This window comes from Grammomys surdaster, unplaced genomic scaffold (genome assembly GCF_004785775.1).
Source record: "Grammomys surdaster isolate TR1022 unplaced genomic scaffold, NIH_TR_1.0 279, whole genome shotgun sequence".
Classification (NCBI taxonomy): Eukaryota; Metazoa; Chordata; class Mammalia; order Rodentia; family Muridae; genus Grammomys; species Grammomys surdaster.
In genome coordinates, this window is record NW_021604720.1 from 10426901 (window position 1) to 10450427 (window position 23527).

The following is a 23527-nucleotide window of genomic DNA, read 5'->3' on the forward strand; positions in this document are numbered from 1 at the left end:
AATCAGTGCCCCCATGGAAGCCAGCACTCTTCCACAGCACTGCTTCCAGACTTGACCCCCACTTGCTTCAGGAAAATGGGTATATTTAAGAGTCCCCGCTGCTGCAGTGGCTACAGGACCTTTGGATCTCCTGAGCAGATGCTCTGTTCATGGGAAGGCTTGCTTCCAGACTGTTTTAGAAGCTGCTGAGGTCAGCACACTGGTTGGCTGACACAAGAGGCAGCAGTGAGTTCGTTGATGTTTAGTAAAGAGGGGAAATGTAGAGGTAAGGACCTAAATACATAAAGAGGGTGACAGGTTACAAGCAAATGGGTGGGAGATGATATTAAGCAAATGGCAAGCGGAAGAAGGCTGTAGTGACTGGATTGGTATCACATAAAGTCCTCTGCAAGGCATTCCGCATAAACAAAACATGAAGAGGATGAAGAAAATAAATGTCTATGCACCCTTAGGCTTGAAATGACACAGTGAAAGCTGGTGGTTTTAAGGACCCCTGTTTTGCCAATCCAGAAAATTAACTAGGACAAGAAAAGGAGCTAAAAAGCACTCATAGATACTTTTACCAAAACGAAGTCGTCACAGTTCTGCACACCTAGAGCTGCAGAAGAGCATTTGGTGTGTTCTCTGAAAACAGACCATCTAGCTAGACTATTAAAATATATATATAGCTCTTAAGTACGCATGAAATAAGTCAGAAATAATCCAAATTTTTTGTTTCTTAATCAAAAATTAAGCAAAATATTTCTATATGATTCATAAGCCAAATGAAAAAACTTTTAACAAAATATTGTGAAAATACTACATCCCCCCAAAATGTTTCTGGTTCTGGTAACACTGAACTAACTGGAAAAACTTTAGAAGAAATTGTTAGTGGAAAGGAGTCTGCCACAGAAGAGGGGGCAGGGAGATTATGAGAGCCAGAGGAAACATGTCTATAATAAAACAGCATTTTCCAGGCACGCCAGCACAGTTGCGCACATGAACTCCCAGTGCCTGGGACCATATACACAAGACTTGCACAAGACCAAGCTGGCCGAAATCCCAGCATGGATGGGAAAGGGGAGCCATTGACACCTGCTGGCTGCTTAGGGAAGGAGAGTCAGTTTTCTTCAGGGATAGAGTCCCTGAGTCTACCCATTCTCCAGTACATGGTGCCATACAATGCACTATATAGGGACTGTGTGTGTGCGTGTGTGTGTGTGCGCGCGCACGCACGCTCGTTTTAGTTGGGAGTGAAAAGAGGTGGAGAGTTGGCGGTTGATTTGATCCAAACAAATTCTTTGCAGTTATGAATATTAAAAGACTCTTTTAAAGTAAGAGTTTAATGGCTCAGCGGTTAAGAACCCTGACAGCTCTACCAGAGGTCCTGAGTTCAATTCCCAGCAGCCACATGGTGGCTCACAACTATCTGCAATGGGGTCTGATGCCCTCTTCTGGCGTGTCTGAAGAAAGTGGTACATATGAATACATAAAATAAATAAATCTTAAAAAGAAAAGAAGAAAACAAAGTAAGAGTTTAAAATCGGTGATCTTGCCATCTAAGTGGTGAGATCTTTTCCTCCTAAGTAGCTAGGAGAGGGGGGAAAACACAGCAAACCTAAAGAGAAGTAGAAAAATAAAAATGAAGTATAATCCCAAGTAGACTTTATCTCAAAACTGCTGTGCCTTTAAATGTTCATACTTTTTATAGTTTATCCTTAAACTAAAAATGATAAATAAATTGATGAAGTCTGACATATTATTAGAATAAAGAAAAACATAAGATTATTATAGATGCAGAGAAAGCATTTGACAAAACTCAACTATCATCTCTGCTTTATTTGAAAGAAAGAAAAACCTTCAGAAAACTAGAAATAAAAATAAAGAGAAATATCCTCATCCTCAAAAAGAGCACCTCACCATTAAAGATAGACTCTATGGCTGGCCAGTGGTGGCTCACACCTTTAATCCCAGCAAGAGGGAGGCAGAGGCAGGCAGATCTCTGAGTCTGAGGTCAGCTAGGACTTCACAAAGAAACCATCTTGGGGATGAGGTAGTCCAAGAGCATCTATGGCAATCTTACAGCCCACAGCATCTGTAACAACAAGCTGAAGGATTTCTTAGAGCTAAACGAAAATACCCTGCTTCCAGCTCTTCTGTACCTTGTTATTAGACACAGCAATAAGACAAGATTAAAGAAAAAAAAAGGTAAAGTAAACCTCCGCTTCAGATGACATAGTTGCATACAAAGAAAGTCCTAAAAGACGACTGACATTAATGAATGAATGCAGCCAACATGAAAAAGATAAACCGTTTAAATTTCTGTGCTCAATACAATCGGGAGAACAATCTTTATGTTCGATTCATAAAAGATGTGCAAGCTCTCTGCACTATAACAAGGGAGGGCTACGGCTATGCAGAGATAGACTCATTCATGAATCATTAAAATACCACTTCTTCCCAAAACAGATTTAACACAGCCCTAACCAAGATAACAGACGTGTCCTGTGCCTACGTTTAAAACGTCTGTCTTAAAAACCACAGTGCTTTGATTTTTAAACTGGAAACAATTACATCCAAAGAAATATTGAAAAAGAAGAGCCAAGCTGGAGACTTTTCATTTCTTGACCTCAAGAGCTATAGAATTCATTTAAATGCTTTTTATGAGCATAACAACGACATAAATAGATCATGGACAAAATAAAAGATTCCTGAAATAAATGCATTCCTACCTTCCTTCTCAATAAATGCCATTAGAAAAAGTGAGTATGCTTTTGGACAATATGAACTTTGTCTCACTTGCTCAATAAATAAACTCGGTACCACACAAACCAACCATAGAAAGTAGAGGAGAGAGACAAAAACCATATACAACCTTGAAAGCAGCAATAGTACAATGCCCAAAGGGCATCAAACATTATAGACTGGAAAATTGGACTTTACCCAAACTGGAAACTTTGTCAGGAAGCTTTTTTTCTTAAACAAGTAGGTATTCCAGAGAAGAAAATAATAATAGTTGCAAAATATGCATCTAAGAAAGGACTAGTAGCCTAGATGTATAAAACACTGCACTTCAATAATAGGGACCAGCTTGTGTGTGTGCATGTATGTGTATTGTATTGTGTGCACATGTGTGCATGTGGAAACCAGAGGGGACTCTCACTGAACCTAGAGTTCACTGATTTGTTAGGGAGGTGCGGCTAGTCAGCTCCACCTGTCCCTACCTGCCCAGGAGGTCGAGGATTTCAAAAGTCCACCACTATGCTCATCTTTTTATATGTGTGCTGGGAGCAGAACTCCTGTCCTCACGCCTATATGATGAGCTCTTTACTGACTCGGCCGTCTTCCCAGCCCCAAGACCAAGCTTATAAATGGGCAAAATATTTCAGCCATTTACAAAGAGATACAAAAGGCCAATATACACGGTATCCAGAAAACACGAAACCCCCAAGGAGATAAGTCTCAGTGTCTGTATACAGAGGACGTAAAACTAAGATGGCTGGTACTGTCAAGTGTCTATAGGACGTGGACACTGCATAGTTGTTGGTTAGAAGAGCTACTTTGAAATGATGTCAGTATGCTTCAGAAACACACTTTATACAAGACACATGATTGGTTCTCATGAGTCCATGGGAAAAAACAAGTTCTATAAAGGAGAAACGATCCACGGTAGAACAACAGATCAGAATAGTGGCTACCTCTGCAGGAATATAGGTGTGGGGGGGGGGCGGGTTGCTGGGAAGATACTTACGGGAGCTCTAATCAGTTGGTAGCTTTTAGATGATACGGGAGGGAGACCCCCCCCCAATTGTTTGGCTTCCGAAGATAGCTTGTCAGAACTCACCTAATGATACATTTGCATATTGTTGTATGCAAATTTTACCACAAAAGCAAAAATCGAAGTATGGAGCTCTTAAACTGGTTGGAGATGGGGTGAAAGTGTATGGATGTCTACAACCATTCAAACTCCATCCTGAGTGGGTTGGTGAGGAGAAAGGAACAGGTCAATAGAAGCAAGCCTGGTCAACTGTCACTTGTAGAATCTAGGTGGTGGTGTGTTGTACCGTTGTAAAAATTCATTCAATTTTGATGTACTTGAAAATTTTCTTAAACTAGTAAAGGTAATTATGATATTCACCCTGGCTGTGAACTCAATACCCTCTAAAGTTCTTCCTCTCCAGGAGACACAATGCAAGATAAACGGTCTGTTAGTTACTCTCACCAAAATCATTTGCATCTCTTCAACAGAACTGCACGCTTTTCTAGTTCTGTTTCTGACGAGTTATCGTGGGTGGGTCTCCTGGGACCACTCTCTCCAAAGGTGGAGAGATTCTGTTTAGATCGTGGGCGGCTATGAATCCATTCCTTCACACAGATATATTTGATCCCCTGGGGCTAAACTGCAGGGGACCAGGTGTGTCTGAAGAGCACGCAGCGCCCTCTTCTGGCCTCAAAGGGACCCACGCGGACCATCGAAGCTCTGGACCTTGCTCTTAAGCAACCACTCCAGGCATCTGCACACCCGGGTGAGAGCATCTCTGCTCGGAAGTTGGTCTTTCGAGCTCCAGGCGAGCGCGGGCGGAAACCCGCGCAGGAAACTGGCCCTGAAGGCAGGAGGCGGACACTGGGTGGAGTCACCACGGTTGGCAGCAGCAGGGCTCCACCTGTTGCAGTGTTTGAGCACTCCACAGAGAAGGCAGCTCTGGGCACGGATTTCTGCTCACAGTCCCACTGGGCAGGGCAAGGCCACTTGTGAAGGGGAACCAGGGACTATCCTGAACCTGTCCCACAGAGCAGGTGCGTTTGGGGAGGTGAGACGCGAACGAGACGGTGGCTCCAGCGCCCATGGCAAGTTGGGGTCTCTGGGTGGGCGCCCCAGTGGTTCGCTGGAGAGCCTTGCTGCCGGCTTGCATATTGTAGCCTGGAGCACTCAGCTCAAGGCCATTGACTGCGCAGGAACTACCGATCCGAGGCGATCAAAACCGGGTGGAAGAGATGGAACTCTTCTCGCCGCTGGCCTTAGCCAGCTCTCCCGGAGATGGGCTGGCAGGGCCGGCACTTGGCTACAGAGAACACTCGATGCAGGGCCTAGAGGCCAAGGGCGATCTGGTTAGGGGGAAGTCAAGGAAGGCTCCCTGGGAGGATGCGTCTAACTTCCTTCACTGTTCCAACCTCCCCCTCTGCTCTTCTCCCCACAGCGGTCCGCCCTCATGCTGCCGCGGAGCCTGTGTACCCAGTGGAGATCCGAGCCGGCTGATCTGCTTCTTCACATTGTCCCTGCGTCCGTGCTTCCAGCCTCCGAGCCCTGGTTATTCTAGTGGATAGAGGCTGGGCGGAACATTGTCACTAATACGCAACACAGATCCACCTGAAGAGGCACCGAAGACAGAGGACAGCCTGTATGCCAGCCGTCACAGCTTGGAAAGCAGTGTTCCAAGGAACCCGGACCTTCATGTTAAGCTTGCCCGCCGATTCTCTCTGGACCCACGACCTTTTCTTCAAGAGGAGTTCAAGTTCTATGGAGTTTGCCTTGAAGGCACGCCACGCCCCCTCCCCAATCTGAGCCGAATTAGGAGCCCGGGTGAGCTGCACCCTCACACCAAGCCGAAGCAGACTCGGTGCCCCGACCCTCTGCTCTTCAGCCTTAAGGAGAACTCCAGAGTGGACGGGGAGGCGGCGGCGACAAAGCGGATTCGAAACCACGAGTCCAGGCGGACGTGGGGAGCTGGCTTCACAGGAAAGACCGAGGAGGCGGCGGCCGGGAGATCCACGCCGCCTTGGGGAGCGCGCGGCGGGCATGGGCGAGCCCGCACGCAGAGCGGGCTAAGGTCTGCAGAGCAGATCCTCCCAGGGGCGTGGGCACGAGTCCGCGGGCAGCGACCCTCGCGGGGTTGTCCTCCAGTGCCATGGCTGGCCGCGGTTGCGGCTGCAGCCCCGGTCACCTGAACGAGGACAACGCGCGCTTCCTGCTGCTCGCGGGGCTCATCCTGCTCTACCTGCTGGGCGGCGCCACAGTCTTCTCCGCGCTGGAGCTAGCGCAGGAGCTGCAGGCCAAGCAGCGCTGGGAAGAGCACCTGGACAACTTCAGCCGGGACCACAACGTCAGCCGCGAAGAGCTGCGAGGCTTCCTCCGCCAGTACGAGGAAGCCACCAGGGCAGGCATCCGCATGGACAGCGTGCGCCCTCGCTGGGACTTCACGGGCGCCTTCTACTTCGTGGGCACGGTGGTGTCTACCATAGGTAAGTGAGCCGCCTGATCACTCGATGCCCCTAGTTCCGGGCCCTCGCTGGACCCAGCATCTCACCCTTGGGGTTCTCCACTTTGGGCGCCCACCGATGCACCTAGGGATTCCTTTGCGGCTATTCAACAGGTGTGAATGGGATCCCAGCCACACCCGAAGATTATTAGAATTACCCCAGACCTCTGCCTAGACCAGAACCAGTCGCCGTTTGTTGACCAGTCGCCAGGAATTTGAATGGTTCTTAAATTAAGGAAGCGCTTTTGTAGACAGTCAGTCTGGTTTAGGAGACAGGGCTGAGTTCTGTGGAGGGAGCTTACAAGGAGATAGAAAGCCAGGAATGTTTACTGAGTGTTGACTGTGCACGGGCCACTGAAGGAAAGCCCGTGATTTCAAACTTACAGAGAGACGCTCAGAATTCCAAACTAGAAAGAGGCAGAAGAGTGTAAAATGGGGCGCAAAGAAGGGGACATGTTTCCTTCCGTGAGGAACCAGGGGGAAAGGGACCGTGGGTCTAGCCAGTTTGAGTTCCTATGACTTGGGTTTAGGGACTAAACATAGGGGTATACATTGGGGCAGTAGCAGCTTGCGTCCAGAAGTCCCTGAGGGGCTGGCTGAGCTTGGACTAGAGGAAGGACTGTTAGGACAGACAGCCTGGTGGTTAATGAGATCGAGTAGGGATAAGAAGTCAGAATTTAGTAGGAAGCAGCTGAGCCCCTAAGAATTTTGAGAATGGTGTGGTGGGCTACCATCGGTGATATTCCCCTGCAGAATGAGGTGGGAACCGGAAGATTTGTGCAGCACCCCCTCCCCCCCCCAAAAAAATACCTGCTCACTATTGATGTATAGCTGAGTAACGAGTGGGCTGGAGAAAGTACTGTAGCCGTCCTGGGGAAAGAGGCCTGTGATGGCGGAGGGGCTCCGAAAGGCGCGAGGAAGAAGGGTAGTAGTACAGAAGCCACTGCAGGAGCTCTTGGCAGCAGCTGGACACATTTAATGCAAGACTCTCGACAGCCAGGGCCCAGGGGCTCTCTAAAAGGGTTTGCCAGTGGCGTCGGTGACAGGAGAACCACCTTGAGATATCATGCAGACATTCTGTCAGGAGAAAAGTACATTCAAACAGGCTATAGGCCGGATTAAGCAAGAAAGACTTCCCAAGATTAGCCAGGAACCCATGACTCAGCTGGTCAGCAAACGAGAAGGCTGAAAAGACCAGAATGACTGGGGGCATAACAACTGCACTCAAGTGCTTCCTGCTAGGTGGTCCAGCTCATAACCCCATGTCACTCTATCTTTTTTTTCTCGGAGGTCCGCTGTTTGTCACCTAGAAAGAGGAACAGCTTTCATTTCCACAGCTTCACGTGTCAGGCCTTCCTGACTGCCTTCTTCCCTCGTGCCTGTGTTTAGAGCCCAGCCTCTGTAAGGATGAGAGGTGTTGTTCAAACTGCTCTCCATGTCCAGGCACAGTGGGAGTTGCTGCTGGGCTTTAAATGGTTTTCTGTGGGAACAATGGCAGGTGTACCTAAGATTTCCAGCTGAGGGGCAGTACATACCCGGTGTACTGAGCAGGAGCAAGAGCAGCCAGTGAGAGTTTGTGCCCACTTGAGGGAGGGTAAGAGGCTCATTCCTCTGAGACCCACCTCCTAAGATTTCACAGGGAAGCTCAGACTGGCCGTTCTGAGAGGCTGGAATCTCACTGATTACTCATGTCCTACCTGGAAACTTCCAGGACTGTGGGATCCAATTCCTGACAGAACATAGCTCTCGCTCTCACCACCCGGCCTTCCTGTCCTTTCCTGTGTCCATCTGAGCCTGTTGCATCTGGATTCCTTTATAGTAATAGAAATACAATGATTTTTATGTTTGAATTCTCAATTCTAGTCTGTTATCTCTTTCTTTCCATGCCTTTCTCGGTGAAGAAGAGGCGGGTTTGATGTGGTTGTAACTCAGATCATTCTTGAGGTCCTGTGTAAAGTGGCTGTCTTTTCAAAGAAGACTAGTCCAATAGCCCAAGCAGTGAAAAACTAAATTCAATGTTCCCTGGCCTCTTTAAGGAAACTTAAAGTTGTCCCCGTATAACACAAAAGAAACAACCCTCTTTCCTGGGGCTTCTCATCTCTAAGATCCTCCACTGAGATCTTCTTCTAAGGTTCTCCCCTAAGGTCTTTCCAGGCTCTAGCCTTCTTATCTCTTTTTGCTCTGTTCTCAAAAATGACATGGTCTCTTCTGCTTCTTTTAGCTTACTCTCATTTAACCTATTACCTGGAGTCTCCAAAATACAGGACAGTCCCAGGAGGTAGCCAGCATCAACCTTGTCCCCTTCAAAGCATAGAAACAAAGGAGCTTGTAATCAGTGTGTGACTTCTTCAGCCTGTGATTTCAGATTCAGCAGCAAACCAGTCCACCTGATGACAAGAAGCGCCCACTCCCACCATCCTTCAGCACAGTGGTCTCCCCTCCCCACAACCACTGTTTCCCCTTTCCTATCCCTTCCTCCAGCCCTCTATTTCATTATGAGTTGCCAGGCATTTTTCCAATGATGCCTCTTCAGCACAGGGGTTGCATCTTCTCTTTATCCCGGGGGCCATCTTTATATCTCTTATTGATCACCTCTCCTGGTAGGATGGAGGAAACTGGTAGTCAGTGAACCAGAGATCAGACCATGAGTGGAAATGAGTATAACATGGGGTGCAGGGCATTGGGGGAGGGGGAGGCAGCTGGTGAGAGCAGCGCCACTACAGGAATTTCCTAAGTTCAAGACCATGCTAGCTAGACAACTGCAGACTTGAAATCCCCAGATCAACTTGGGTCACAGGGGAGAGAAGTCTGGCCTTCCTTTGCCTTAGGAAGGGATGACAGGAAGTTCTTCCTTCTCTTGCAGACCCTTGATGTTGCAGGTTATTCTAGTCAAGTGCACACAGAATTCTTGGTTACCCTGGAGGGTGACGTGTGTGCACACACTTCTTCCTCAGATAGGGAGATACATTTTCTCAGCTCTTCTGATGACCACAATGCTTCTTCATCCGGGCACACACACCATTCGGTGTTCTCTTCCCTTTAATGTTCTGTCCATGGGATTTACATGTGTTTCTATGAATGTGGAATGGCATAACTGTCCTCTGGGGGCCAAGCACAGCGTGTATTTCTGTACATATTGAACTCTTACAAAACCTGGCGATGCTGGCCACACTCTTCTTGAATAGCAGTGGGTTCTGAGGCTCAGAGAGCTTCTACGATGGGTTGGAAGTTGCTCAGCTGGAGGTGACAGAGCGCTCCCTTCCAAGCTGATACTCAGAACTATCCCCATGCCTTTTCTTCCTCATAGGCCCCTTTTGTTGGAAGAGTTGGTCCCCAGTTAGATACCGCGACCCCTTTCCTCAGTTGTGATGGGTTTCAGGTGCCCTAAAGTAATGACAAGTGAAGATGGTCTGGCTTGCAGGCTCCAGGGAAGTTTGTGATTCCCAGTGTCTGCTAACACAAGGCAAGATTTGAGCAAAACCTACCATGTAGACAAAGACTGGCCTCCAGCATCGTGTTTCGAGGTCCTCACCAACAAAACATCTCCCCACATACCATGATGGTTGAAAATGTCTGTCCCACTTCCACTGTCCCCCAGCAGATCCCAAAGCCACTTCCTGCCTTTTCCTGTTGGCTCTTGACACATTGGTACCCAGGTTGTCTGTGTCTTGGGAATTCCCTTGGAGTAAGCAGCTGATGAATATCACATTGAATCTGGGCCAACCAACGGACCATTGAAATGGTTTTCAAATTGTTCTGAGGAGCTCGTGGGGTTCTCTATGCTATGTTAAGGCCATTCTTCAAGGCTAAGGGCCCCCATCCCTTACAATGGAGTAACAGGCAGCTTCCCTCCCCTGGTCCCATGTGTGTGTTTGTGTGTGAGAGAGAGACAGAGAGACACACAGAGACACACAGAGAAAAACAGATAGGGGGAGTGAGAAAATTAATTGGGTGGATACTCATCTTTTTCAACTACCTCCTTACTGGCTTGAATTTTTGGTGTAGGAAAAAATACTTATTTGATTGACAGAGTATTTTTCCTAGTTTTTTCATAATTCACATCCTTTCCGTGGCTAAGATAAATATTCTTGCTCATTCGCTATGTAGCTGTTTAACTCATCTCAAATGTTATTCAGAAAGATTGCTTTTTAAAGGTTCTGTGAGGTTGGCTCTATAATTATGCTTTGATTTATTGCTAAAATTATCGCATAATGATCTGAGAATGTGCATGTTGTACAATTCTCTGTTTTCTTCTTTGAACATTTCTTTGTGTCCTGGAGTCTGTATATATTCGAGCCAGTTTTCCCTTGGGTCACAGATTTCTGGAGGTAAAGGGAACATTGTCACCCCCACCCTGCCACCAGCCTTTAATTCTTACAAACGCACCAACAACAACATTCCACTGTGTTTCAGGACATGTAAAAAATTTTTTTAAGTCAGTAACTCCATAGCCTGCATAACGTTGCTCATCTCCCTCGGGGCTAAGTTGGTTACCCTCTTCATGCTCTCTGCAACAGTGGCCATCTTAAACACCCGAATCTGGAATTAAAGTTCTGTGTCGTATGAGCAAGTGTTTGTTGACCTTTAAGCCAGGGGGTAATCATCAGTAGTTTTTGGTTTAAGTAACCACTTAGCATGTTTTCATTTTTATTTTTAACTGGCTCTATATTTTCCTATGTGTATGAAAATTTGGCACATTCACTACTTGGCTTTCTCTCTCCCTCCTCCTCCTCCTCCTCTCCTTCCTCCTCCTCTTCCTTCTCCTCCTCTTCTTTTTCTTCTCCTCCTCCTCTTCTTCTTCTTCTTCTTCTTCTTCTTCTTCTTCTTCTTCTTCTTCTTCTTCTTCTTCTTCTTCTTCATTCTTCCCATCCCTGGTTTTCCTTCAGTGCTGATTATCAACTCTGGTAGTCTGGTGAGTGTTTCTTTTGGTCGTTCTAAGTATGATCAAGACAGAATTCTGAGGCCAAAAGGCATCTCTACCACCATCCTTCAGTTTGGAGATAAAACTGAGATGCCCTTTCTGGACAATGCAGAGCCTTTTGACCTTGAGTCTAGCACCATCACCCCCAGCTTCCAGCCTCCCAAGTCCTGGTCTCACATTCCCAAACCTTCCTGCTATCCTCATATCTAATAGCCGAGAGTCCATTCTTTCCTGACCTTCTCCATCCCACTTTGTGACAGAGTCTTACTAAGTTGCTCAGGCTGAACTAGAACTAACTGGAGCCTATACTAGTTGTCAGCTTGAGGTTTTCCTACCTTAGCCTCCTGAGTAGCTGGGATTACAGTCTTGTGCGAACAGACCCAACTTGGACCAACCTACCTTCTTTCTTCCTTCCTTCCTTCCTTCCTCCCTCCCTCCCCCCCTCCCTCCCTCTCTCCCTCTTCCTCTCTCTCCCTCCTCCCCTCCCTCCCTCCCTCCCTCCCTCCTTTCCTTAGTTTTTGAGACAAGATCTTACTCTGAGGTCCAGGCTCTTGGCACTTGCCATGTGGTCCAGTTGACCCTCAAACTCACAGCAGCTTTCCTGTCGTAGTCTCCTAAGTGCTGGGACTGCAGGCATGCATCACCAGGCCCAGTAAGAACGTTTCTTTCTCCACAGCTCCAGTTTGCCTACAGCTCCCTTCTTCTCCTGCTTCCGTACCTGGGAGCTGCGCTGGTCTTTACACAGCATCACGGACTTGTCTCGAGCTTTGCTTCCGCTTTCAAGTGGAAAGTGAAGGCGGTCAAATGAACCTTCACGAAAGTTGCTTTTCCTGCACGGTCTGGGAAGAGTGCCCCATTTAGCATGGGGTGAAGCAGGAGAAAAAGAGACCCCAGCTGCACATGCACCTGCTGCTTCCGGGACCTCTCGTGCTCATGCCTGCACTGGCACCCCAGCCTTCAGGCGGCAGCAGCCTGCCCTTCCATTGCCTGCAGCACCATTTCTCTGTGTCTGTAATCACAGAGGAGAGAAAATGACAAGGAGGGCAGTTTCAGGCGGCACTGGGTAGCCTGAAATAAATAAATAAATAAATAAATAAATAAATAAATAAATAAATAAATAAATAAGCATATATTTAAATAAATAAACATACATATGCTAACAGCAATGACATGCTGAAATGTGCTGTTGAACATGAGAAGAGCCATGACCCATGACTAGAGCTGGACAACAGTCCCTTACCCCACTCTCCCTCCTCCCTCCCCTTTGCTTTATCTTATCACCTTACTTTCCTTCCTTAAGTGATCGTCCTCCCTGGTCTCTTACAAGCTCCCTAACCTCTGCATTTATTCAGGCTGAAATACACACATCTAAAGCTGAAATTCACACGAAAGAGAAAGTATGCAATATTTGTCTTTGGGACTGGGTTATCTCCTCCAGGATGATTATTTCAAGTTCCATCCATTTACCTGCAAACTTTATAATTTCATTTTTTTTCTTCACAGCTGAACAATATTCCATTGTGTAAATAAATGTACCACATTGTCATCGTCCACTCATTAGTTGGTGCACATCTTGGTTGTTTCCAGTTTCTGGCTGTTATGAATAGAGCGGCAATGAGTGTGGATGAGCAAGAATCTCTGTTGTAAAGGGTAGAGTCCATTGGGTATACATCCAAGAGTTGAATAGCTGGACCTTGCGGTGGATCTATTTTCAGCTTGTTGAGGAAGTGCCGCCCTGGTTTCTGTACTAGATGTGCAAGTTGTTGTGCTCCCTAGCAATGAGTGTGTGATGACTTCATTCTCGCCAGCGCTCACTGTTATACTGACCTGAGCTATTCTGACGGGGTAAGATGGAACACTTCTTGTGTTCAGCGGCACACTTATTTTGCATTTCCTTGATGACTAAGAACGTTGAACGTTTAAAAAGTATTTCTCAGCCATTTGTGTTTCATCTTTTGAGAATTCTATTTCGTTCTATATCACATTGTTTAAATGGATTGTTTTCTTGATGTTCTGGGGTTGTCTCCCCTCCCCCACCCCCAGTTCTTTATATATTCTAGATAATAGCCCTCTCTTAGCTTTACAACTGGTAAAAACATTTTTCCACTCTGTAGACGGCTGCTTTACTCAAATGATGATGTCCTCTGTGGTGCAGAGGCTTTATGGCTTCATGGGGCCCTGTTTATTAGTTGTTGGTTTTAGTGTCTGGGCTCTTAATGTCCTGTTCAGAAAGTCCTTCCCTGTGGCAATGCGCTCAAGCCTATTCCCTGCTTTCTCATCTGTCACACTCATGGTGTCTGGTCTCACATTGAGGTCCTTCATTTATCTGAACTTGAATTTGGTGACGGATAACAGATATGGGTCTATTTTCATTCTTCTACATACACCTATCCACTCTGACCAGTAACATTTGCTGAAGATGCTGTCTCTTTTCCAGTGTGTATCTTTGGCTTCTTTGTTAAAAAAATCAGGTGTTCATAAGCGTTCCATGGACCAACGGTATCTGTTTTATGTCAATGCCATGCTGTTTTTATTATAATAGTTCTTTAATACACCTTGACATCTGGGATGGTGATACCTTCAGCAACTCTTTTATTATCAGTGATTATTCACGGGTGTTTTGACTATCCTGAGTTTTATGTTTTTATATAAAGTTGAAGATTGGTTTTTTTTTTTAATTTTTGTGAAACATTGTGTTGGGATTTCTATGGCGAGTGCTTTGAATCTGTAGATTACTTTGGGTAGGATGGCTGCTTTCACTGTAGCAATTAGCTGCCAGTTCAGAGGCATGGATATTTCTTCATCTTCTGGTGTCTTCTATAATTTCTTTCTTTGATTTCTTAAGTTTTGGGAGGATGTTGTTTGTTTGCTGTGTTGTCTTGTTTTGTTTTAACTATACAAGTCTTTCACTTGCTTGGTTAGAGTTATCTCAGGATATTTTTTTATTTGGGCTATTGTAAAGGCCACTGATTCCTTGACTCAGCATGTGTGTTATTTGTATAAAGGAAGGCTACCAATTTTTGTGTTTTAATTCTGCTACTTGGCTAAGATGTTTATCAGCTGTAAAAGTTTCCTGATGGAGTCTTTAGGATTTTTCTATGTATAAAATCATATCATCTACAAATAAGGCTACTTTGACTTCTTCCTTTTCTGTGTGAATCTCCATAATATCTCTTAGTGGTCTTATTGTTTTAGCTAAGATTTCAAGTATGACATTAATAAATCTGGAGAGAATAGATATCCTTGTTTTGTTCCTGGTTTTAGAGGAAATGCTTTGAATTGCTCTATATTTAAAATGTTGGCTGTGAGCTTGCTGTGCCTTGCCTTTATTATGTTGGGGTCTGTCATTTGTGTCACTTGCTCCCTGGTCTCGTCGGAACTTTTTTTTTTTTTTTAATGCTTTTTTATAGCATATTTTACAAGGGGAGGGGGTAAGAAGGGCAAGGTGGTGGAAAAGTACAAAATCTTCTTGGCCTGTGCCTTGAAACATGTCATGGTCTATAAGGTACTCTGCCTTGAATTATGATCTACCTGCTGTTCTAAAGAAGATATGGTACACTGCTTGAGTTATGGTCTCCCTGCTATTCTTAAGATGATATGGTACACTGCTTTGAGTCTATCTGCAGTTGCTAAGCAGGATCTTGCAGTTGCCAAGCTTCAGAGGACATTGTGCAGGTGGGGAAAGGTAGGGGGTGAGGGTAAGGGCGAGGGTCCTGGCTTCTGGCATCTCCCCCTTCTCTGTTTAGTTAGAGAAGGCATCTTATGATCAATCCCAACTATGTGAATTTTGAATTTGGATGTCTAATTATGGGGGGTCTTAGACAAGTTCACAACCCCAAAACACTGATGTGAGACGAGTCACATCGATGGTCGAAGGCTTTAGGCTGTCGACGATGGGCAACGTCAAGGGACTCCGATGTGGGTGAAAGGAGGGTGAGAGCCCTGTCTTAGGCCATGTAGGCTGCACCCACTCCCAGCACCACGCACTCCTTTTTGGCTACATTGGGTGGGCCCCTGGGAAGTGGACCTACAATAATCCCGTCATTGGGCTAACTCACAGCCATCCTAGTCTCTTGTAAATGTTCAAGTTACCAACCATTTGTCAGTTTGGGGTGTAATATTGTCATAAAGGAAGGCTCCCCAATGTTAGCGGCCATATCAAGGGCGGCCTTGGTTTAGGAAAAAGCCAATTTTTGTTGTGGTGATCAAGAGGCCAAGCTCTCTAGCGAGAGAAGCGAGGGCAAAGCCAGGCATACCAGGAACCCTTCTGGAGGGTGTGGAAGTCTAGCGGTTGACCGTAGGGGGAGGCAGGGGAGCTGGCAGCTGTGTCAGTCTCCTGCGGAGTCACTTCTGGATCCTCTTCAATTTTTGGCTGATGGTAATGAACTTCAACCGTCTTCTTGATGGCAGCGTCGGAACTTTTATGATGAAAGGATGTTAGATTTTGTCAAAGGCCCATTCTGCATCTAATGAGATAATTATTGGTTTTTCTCATTCAGTTCGTTTATATGGTGGATTACATTTACTGATTTTTTGTATGTGGAAGCATGGTGCATGCTTTTTTTGATGTATTCTTGAATTCAGTTTGCAAATATTTCATTGTGACTTTTTGACCTGTAGTGTTCTTTTTTTCTTGGGTCTTTGTGTGGTTTTGGTATCAGGATAATAGTGGCTTTGAAAACAAATTAGGAAATTTTCCTTCAGTTTCTATTTTGTAGAATAATTGGAAGAGTGTTGCCATTAGTTCTTTGAAAATCTGGTAGAATTCTGCACTGAATCCATCTATCCCTGACTTTTTTTGGGGGGGTGGGAGATTTTTTTTTCAATTACTGATTCTACTTCACCAGAGGAGATGGGTTTGTTTAAATTTTTATCTCATTTTTATTTAACTTTGGTACATATAGCAAGGAATTCATCCGTTTCTTTTGGGTTTTCAAGTTTGGTGACATACAGATTTTTAAAATATTTCCTTATGATTCTCTCAAATTCCTCAGTTGTCTACAATAATGTCTCCCTTTTCGTCTCTATTTATCAGTTTGAATCTTCTCTCTGTGTCTTTTGGATGCTTTCTCAAAGAATCAACTCTCCATTTCACTGACTCTTTATATTGTTCTTTGTTTTCTACCTCACTGATTTCAGCACTGAGTTTATGTCTTTCCATCTGCTTATTTTTGGGGGGTGCTGTTTTTTCTTGGTTTTCTAGAACTCTCCAGAGTGGAGTTATTTGTATGAGATTTCTCCAGGGTTGTGTTTGTTTGTTTGTCTGTTTTAATTTAAGCAGCTTAGTTCTATGGACTTGACTCTTAGAAAGTCCTTTCCATAGGTTTCAGTATGTTTTATTTTCATTTTCATTCAATTCTAAAAATATTTTTATTTCCCTCTTGATTTCTGTTTACACACAGTTTTCATTCAAAGCCGGGTGTTGGTAGCACATGCTTTTAATCCTAGCACTCAGAAGGCAGAGGCAGGCAGATCTCTGTGCATTTGAGGCTAGCTTGGTTTGCAGAGGGTGTACCAGAGCTACACACACACAGACACACAAAAACTGTCTCAAAAAAAACCCATAATAAAACAAACAAAAACCGATTTCCCTTCAGTAGTGAATTGTTCAGTTTTCATGAGTTTGTGTACTTTCTGCCATTTCTACTGTTGTTACTATCCAGCTTTTAAAATCAAGGATGCACTGACAGGAGGCAGGGTGTTATTTCAATTTAAAAAAAAATAGCTGTTGAGATAGGCTTTGTGTTCTCATATGTAGTCAGTTTTGAAGACAATGCCATGTACTGCTGAGGAAAACAGTATATTCTTTAGTGTTCAGGTGGCATGTTCTATAGAAGTGTGCTTGGGCTGTCTGACTTACGTCATTACTTAACTCCAGAAGATCTCCACTTACCTTTCGTCAGAATGACTTGCCTACTGGTCAGAATACAGTGTTGAAGTCAGCCACTCTCACTGTGCTGGGGGTTAATATGTAATTTAGTTGAAGTAGTGTTTCTTTTATGAGCTTAGGTGCCTGTGTGTGTTTGGTGCTTAGAACTGTAACATCCTCTTGGTGGATTTCTTGTGTCCTGTCTCTTCTGATACTTTTAGTTTGAAGTCTATTTTTTTGGATATTAAAAAATCTATCCCTGTGTGATGGTTTGTATATGCTTGACCCAGGGAGTGGCACTATTTGGAGGCATAGCCTTGTTGGAGGAGGTGTGTCACTGTGGGTATGGGCTTTAAGACCTTCATCTTAGCTGCCTGAAAGTCAATCTTCTCCTAGCAGTCTTCAGATGAAGATGTAGAACTCTCAGCTACTCCTGCACCATGCCTGTCTGGCTGTCTGGATGCTGCCCTGCTCCTGCCTTGATGATACTGGGCCGAACCACTGAACCTGTAAGCCAGCCCCAATTAAATGTTGTCTTTTATAAGACTTGCTTTGGTCATGGTGTCTATTCACAGCAGTAAAACCCTAAGACGACCTGCTTATTTCTTGTTTCCATTTTGTTGGAATACCTTTTTCAATTCTTTCACCCTAAGATGATCACTCTCCTTGGTGGTGAGGTGTGTTTCTTTGATGCAGCAAAAAGATAGATCCTGTTTTCTAATTCGATTTATTAGTCTGTGTCTTTAAGTTGGAGAATTGAGACCATTATTATTGAGATCTATTAATGGGCAATGTTTATTCGTTTCTGGGGGCTTTGTCATTGTGTGTGTTTTCTCCCCTCCTTTGGCTAAATGTTCCTCGATTATTTATTCCTCATGTCCTCTTGAGTGCAACTAACTTCTCCTCAGACTGTTTTCCTTCGTCTATTGTGATTGGTTGTTTTTCTGGTATAACAGTCTGGACTGGAATCTGTGGTCTCTTAGGGCTTGTAGAACATTCATCCAGGCCCTTCTGATTTTCAAAGACTCCACTGAAATGTCAGGTGGACCTGTCTTTTTATGTCACTTTATGTTTCCCCCTGGAGCTTTTAATATCCTTTCTTTGTTTTGTAAAGTTAGTATTTTGATTATTATATGTCATTAAAGTTTCTTTTCTGGTTCTGTCTACTTGGGGTTCTGCATGCCTTTTATACCTTGATAAGCATCTCTGTCTTCGTCTCTCTCTGTCTCTCTGTCTCTCTCTCTCTCTCTCTCTCTCTCTCTCTCTCTCTCTCTCTTTCTCTCTCTTTCTCTAGATTAGGGAAATTTTCTTCTATTATTCTGTTAAAAATATTTTCTATGCCTCTAACCAGAATATCTTCTTCTTCCCATATCTCTATTATTCATAGGTTTTGTCTTTTCATAATGTCCCAGATTTCCAGGACGTCTTGTACATTGAATTTCTTAGACTTTATGCTTTCTTTGGCTGAACTATCCATTTCTTCTACCCTGTTTTCAAGATCTGAAATTCTTTCTGTCTTTCATCTCTTTTAAGTTGTTGGTGAGTCTTACCTCTGAGGCTTTTGTTAGATATCCTGTGTTTTTTATTTCCAGTTTGAGTTTTCTTTAGTGATATGATTCCTTGCTAAGGTCTACCTTCAGGTCTTGAATTATTTTGATTATTTCACTCGATTGTTTGTGTTTTCACTGTCTTCATTTAGACATCTATTCATATCCTTTTGAAGATTTTTTAAACATTCATAATTGCTATTTTGAAATCCTTATATTGTGTTTAAGCTAAATTTCCTTTCTCAGGGCCTAACACAATAGGGTTGCTGACTTCTGGAGGAGGCACATTATCTTAATTGTTCTTGTTTGTGTTTTTGTGCTGGGATCTAGGCATCTTAAATTATTGAAGTGTTTCTTGGTATGGACATCTGGTCTCATCTTTGTTGGGTGGGTGTCCCATTCTTTTGTTGCTGTTACCCACTCTGGTTCCTAGCCAGGTATGATATCTGGGGATCCCTGGCAGAGAACAGTTTTAGTCCCAGCTGAGTGGTGGATGTGGGGTCTCTGGTAGAGAGTTGTTTTGTGGGTAATCAGGAAGTCACAAAAGAATGGAGATGGGTTAGGGAAAAAAGGCTGAGAATGGCTGTGAAGAATAACTGGAAACCCTGGGTCACCAAGCGATCTAGTCCTAAGGGAATGAAGGCAGACTGGGAGGAAGGTGTCAAGCAGGCAAGCTGCAGCAGGGTTGTAAGGCTAAGTCTAGAGAGTCTGGAATGGAAGACAGGAAGAAAAATGAAGTGTCCCCTACTTGAATCCCAGCCTAGTGTGGCAGCTGTGGGTCCCTGAGAGAGACATTCTGCAGGTGAGCAGAGTCACAAAGGGCTGGAGATGGGCTAGAAGGAAAGGCTGAAAAGGAGTAACGAGGGGGATCCAGGGTCTGCACCAAGAGCCTGGGTCTCTAAGATATAGAGATGGACTAAAAGGGGGGGGGACTCCTGTAGGTACGATGCGGCAGGACTAAGCGAAGTTGGGGGTGATTGTTCTCTTAATGAATTTGCAAGAATCTTATTCTTATAACCAATGTGTACTGTGTTCTTGCTCTTCCTTTGGACTGTGGCAAGCAACCTATATGCACAGCCCTCCATCCTCAGGCTGTGGTTGTAGCCTGGTTGACTGAATGCTAGCCTAATGTGCAGAAAGCCCCATGCTCAGTTCCTACCACCACATTAAACTTGGTATGACAGCATATCCTTGTAATCCCAGTATACCTGTGAAGATCCAGCAGGAGGATCAGAATTTCAAGGTCATCCTCAACTCCATAGTGTTTAAGACTTGCTATATTATATGAAGACCTGCCTTTCAAAGTTCAAAGTCAATTCTTCATCCTATAACTGAAGATTGGTATTGCCCGATTGTGTGGCAAAACCGAAGCACAGTGGTTAGATACGTTATTCTAAGCGGTAGTGCTGTGAATCAGACCTCATTCATCCCTGATTTAAATAGAGAGTGATTGTCAGACCTTGAGACTCTCAAAGCTCTAATGGAAATGGAACTATAACCATTATGGCCTGGTTCTCTGTGTTTTCCATCACTAGATTTGCATGTGATATTATAGAAGAAATATTTTTCGTGATAGAGTCTTACAGTGCAGCCCAGGCTAGCCTCAAACCTGAGGCAGTCTCCTGCCTTAACCTCCCAAGTGCTGGAATTACAGGCATGTGTCACCACACCTGACTAGAATAAAAGTGTCTGGATATCCTACATTGTGGGGAGGAATTTTCCCTTCTTGTCTCCATCTCGTGTCAAATATAAATTTCTGTTGGTTCAGCTGGGATCTATTGAATCCCTACTGTGTGATCAACTTAACTCTAAGGCTTTTCCTTTAAGGATAGAGTTCAAGGCATGTGTGAATTTGGATGGGTGTATCACCTCTCTATATATGGTTGCTAGCCTTCAATAATGAGTATAGAGACAACCCGGCTGGTAGAATGGGTGATAGCTGTTATTTTGTCACCTGCCAAAATGACAGATCTGTCCCACTCACTTTACAGCTGTGACAGGAACTCCATCACCCATGTTTTCACCACCACTTCAAACTCATGGACATTATTAGAGCAACCTGTCTTCTCGTGTTTTAATAATGAGGTACATACAGCTTGTTACCCACTTGTCTCATAGTTTTAGAACCATGCCTTTGGATGGTGGCTCAGTTCACCCTGCACATTTTCTTTCATTTGCTTAAAAACCAAAAACCATCTGACGGATAGATCTGCCCTGACTGCCAGAGAGAGGCTCCTTGTTACAGAAATAGGAATCGAAACCAGGACTAAGGCAGACTCGGTATGAAGAGGAAGAGAGAAACTGTCACACCACTGTGGCTGCCATGTTATTGGAGAGCAGCTATTGCCTTGTAACTGTTGGAAAGGCATTGGGAGCATGCGTATTTTCAACTGAGCCAACATACCCTCCTTTTCTGATGGCTCAGAGGTTGTTCCAGGATCTTACCAAGTCTTGAGTCACCATATGGGGTATGAATGGCCACAGACTTCAGAGAAGTAGAGAAAAGGTGCCACTCACACATGCTGTGACTACAGAGCACTCTCTGTAGTACAGGAAACCAATAGACCACCCCTTCCTCCTCAGCTAGTAACGAGGTCCCTCTGAGTGCCACCTATCCTATGACTTTAGTGCCACAGGGACTCTGTTGCAAATCTCTATTTGAGACTATACAATTCTCCTTTTCGGGTATTTAACACTACTTCTTGGTTTATGTTTCAAAGAGTAACTATAACCAACCACCATTTGCCTTATCTGGCTTACTGATGATAACAAATTGGCAAATGCTTGACAACGATCTCAAAGGGAAATTGAGTACGGATGATCCAAGCACTTGCTTGTTCTTATGATGTGTATGCTCCAAGTGAAGCCACTGGTGGCAGAAGGTAGATCCAGTGGAGCAAGCTCCATCAATTCCTAGGAGCCTCAGTATTTGGGGAATAGTTGTCTACATGCTAAACTTTAAAAGAAAATCAATTTCAGATTCAAAAAAAATACCCAGGCTTCCAATTTCTCTTGGAAAAATGGGAGATCTGGTCCACATTTGCACAAGCTAACCACTCCCTGAAGAGAGACTGTGATGTTCCCTTGAAGCAGCTCACTGCATCCCGTGGTTCTGCCCATGACTGAGTGTCACCTGCCGTTCATCTCTGTGTTTGGCTTCTTTCTTGTCTCTTGGTTTAAGCACTAAGTTTGAAATAGAAGCAAACAAGCAAGCTCATTGCCTGACTTTGGATCAAAAACTCAAGAAAGGGTGACCCAGCAAGCCTCCACAGGACGGTGTTTCTAATTGTTCCCTGTTGAATCACAGGGCCAACAGGGTTCTCCTGATAAGATACATGGAGATTTCATTCCATTTTGGTTGGTTTCCTTCTGGTCATCCAAACCAGTAGGCACAAGAGCCTTTTCTACTTAGGGTATTTAATTAATGAGACTCATCCAGAAACTTGTGAACTGTGTGACAGGTTAAAGATTTCCCTCTAGGGATATTAAGACCCACTAGACTGGAAATGGTGCAAAGTGACAGGTTTAGAGGAAACTCGGCACGGTAATTAAGAACACATCAAGTCCTGTAGAGTGCTCGGATGACAGATCATGGCAGGAGAAAAAAAAATTAGCATCTCTGAGGCCTCCTTGGACAACAGCCATGTTGACTTTGGAAAATGCTCAAGTGTTGAGGTTGGGGGTAAGACTGCTCTCTAGCCTGAAATGTAGGATGCCCAGAGTCAAAAACATCACAAGGGGATTGGACCGTGAATATCAATATCATCTTTTATGATTCTTGAGGGATCCATAAGACATTAGACATTTGAATGCCCTGATCTTGGTGGGGTAGAATACTTCCACTGGAGATCTAGGAATAAGGAGGTTGGAACAGGGTTTGCTGGTGTGTGTGTAGGGTTTCTCCTCCAGCTACAGGCAGAGCTGGACAACATCTGCCTACCGCCAGTGACAGATAGTATGACTTCCCCAAGAGTCCCTTTCCTCTGACAGCCACGGTAATGAGATCACAGTGGTCACTCAGTTGAACTACAGGTGAAAACAGTATGAGGTTTCTTTTCTTCGTAATAAAGATGATTCTCTTTCTTGCAATCAATCAAAGAAGCACCAGAGCAGAGAGGACTTGATTAGCTTGCTTCCCTTTCCTGCTTCTTAACCTGACAGTGTCTCATCTCATGTCAATTGATGGAACTTACCCATCCCCCCACCTCCCATTGGGTGTACACCATGGCATTATGCAATGTCTCCAATATCTGAGGATGAAATCCTTCATCATTGAGGACTTTTGAGGGGATTATGGTTTTGCCTAGATTTGTGTGGTTTGTTGTTGTTTGGTTTTTGTTTGGTTAGTTTTTTGGTTTTTCATAACAGGGTTTCTCTGTGTAGTTCTGGCCTTGCAAAATATAAGGCTTTGTGACATAGTATTCTCCTGCAAAGACAGGAACAGTTGTATTATTGGAAAATGGCTGTGTTCTCTGTATTGCCTTTATCAGGACCCCTTTTGCCTGCACGTTTTAGGAGCTCACTTGAATTGGCTCAAAACAAATTATGAAATTCACTTTAAGGGTACATGGAACTGTGGGCCAGGGAGTACAGGTGAGCCTCATGGGAATCCTAAACCAGGTACAAAAAAATCAGAGATCAGCAGCCTTCCTCCCCCCACCCCCATCTTTCTTTTGTTCTCTGCTCATGCCTGCATTATTTTTAACCCTTCCCTTTGGCTTCTGCTTTCTGATTCTCCTCACTCCAGGCTGCTGATGGCCTCTCCTCAGACACTGATGTGCTGTCTCCTCAGTTGAAACAACTAACAATAATTGCCTACTGTTTCTTTGTCCCGAGTCTACATTTTTGGGAGGATCTGTTGAGCAAATGTATGTCAGCTGTTTATCCCTTGTCAAATCAAGAGATCCCTGTGGGTGGAAACAGGGCCATACCCTCAAATCTTATCTTTTATGTC

At 44.5% G+C, this 23527-nt stretch overlaps 1 protein-coding gene across 1 annotated transcript in view; it reads left to right on the forward strand.

Moving 5' to 3' along the window:
- Positions 1-4462: 4462 nt before the first annotated feature.
- Positions 4463-23527, forward strand: part of Kcnk13 (potassium two pore domain channel subfamily K member 13) — a 96840-nt gene continuing 77775 nt past the window's right edge. The window contains exons 1-2 of the mRNA XM_028777265.1: positions 4463-4776; positions 5178-6219. Coding sequence (XP_028633098.1) covers positions 5886-6219 — 334 coding nt within the window. The 5' untranslated portion in view covers positions 4463-4776; positions 5178-5885. The remainder of the gene's footprint in view (positions 4777-5177; positions 6220-23527) is intronic.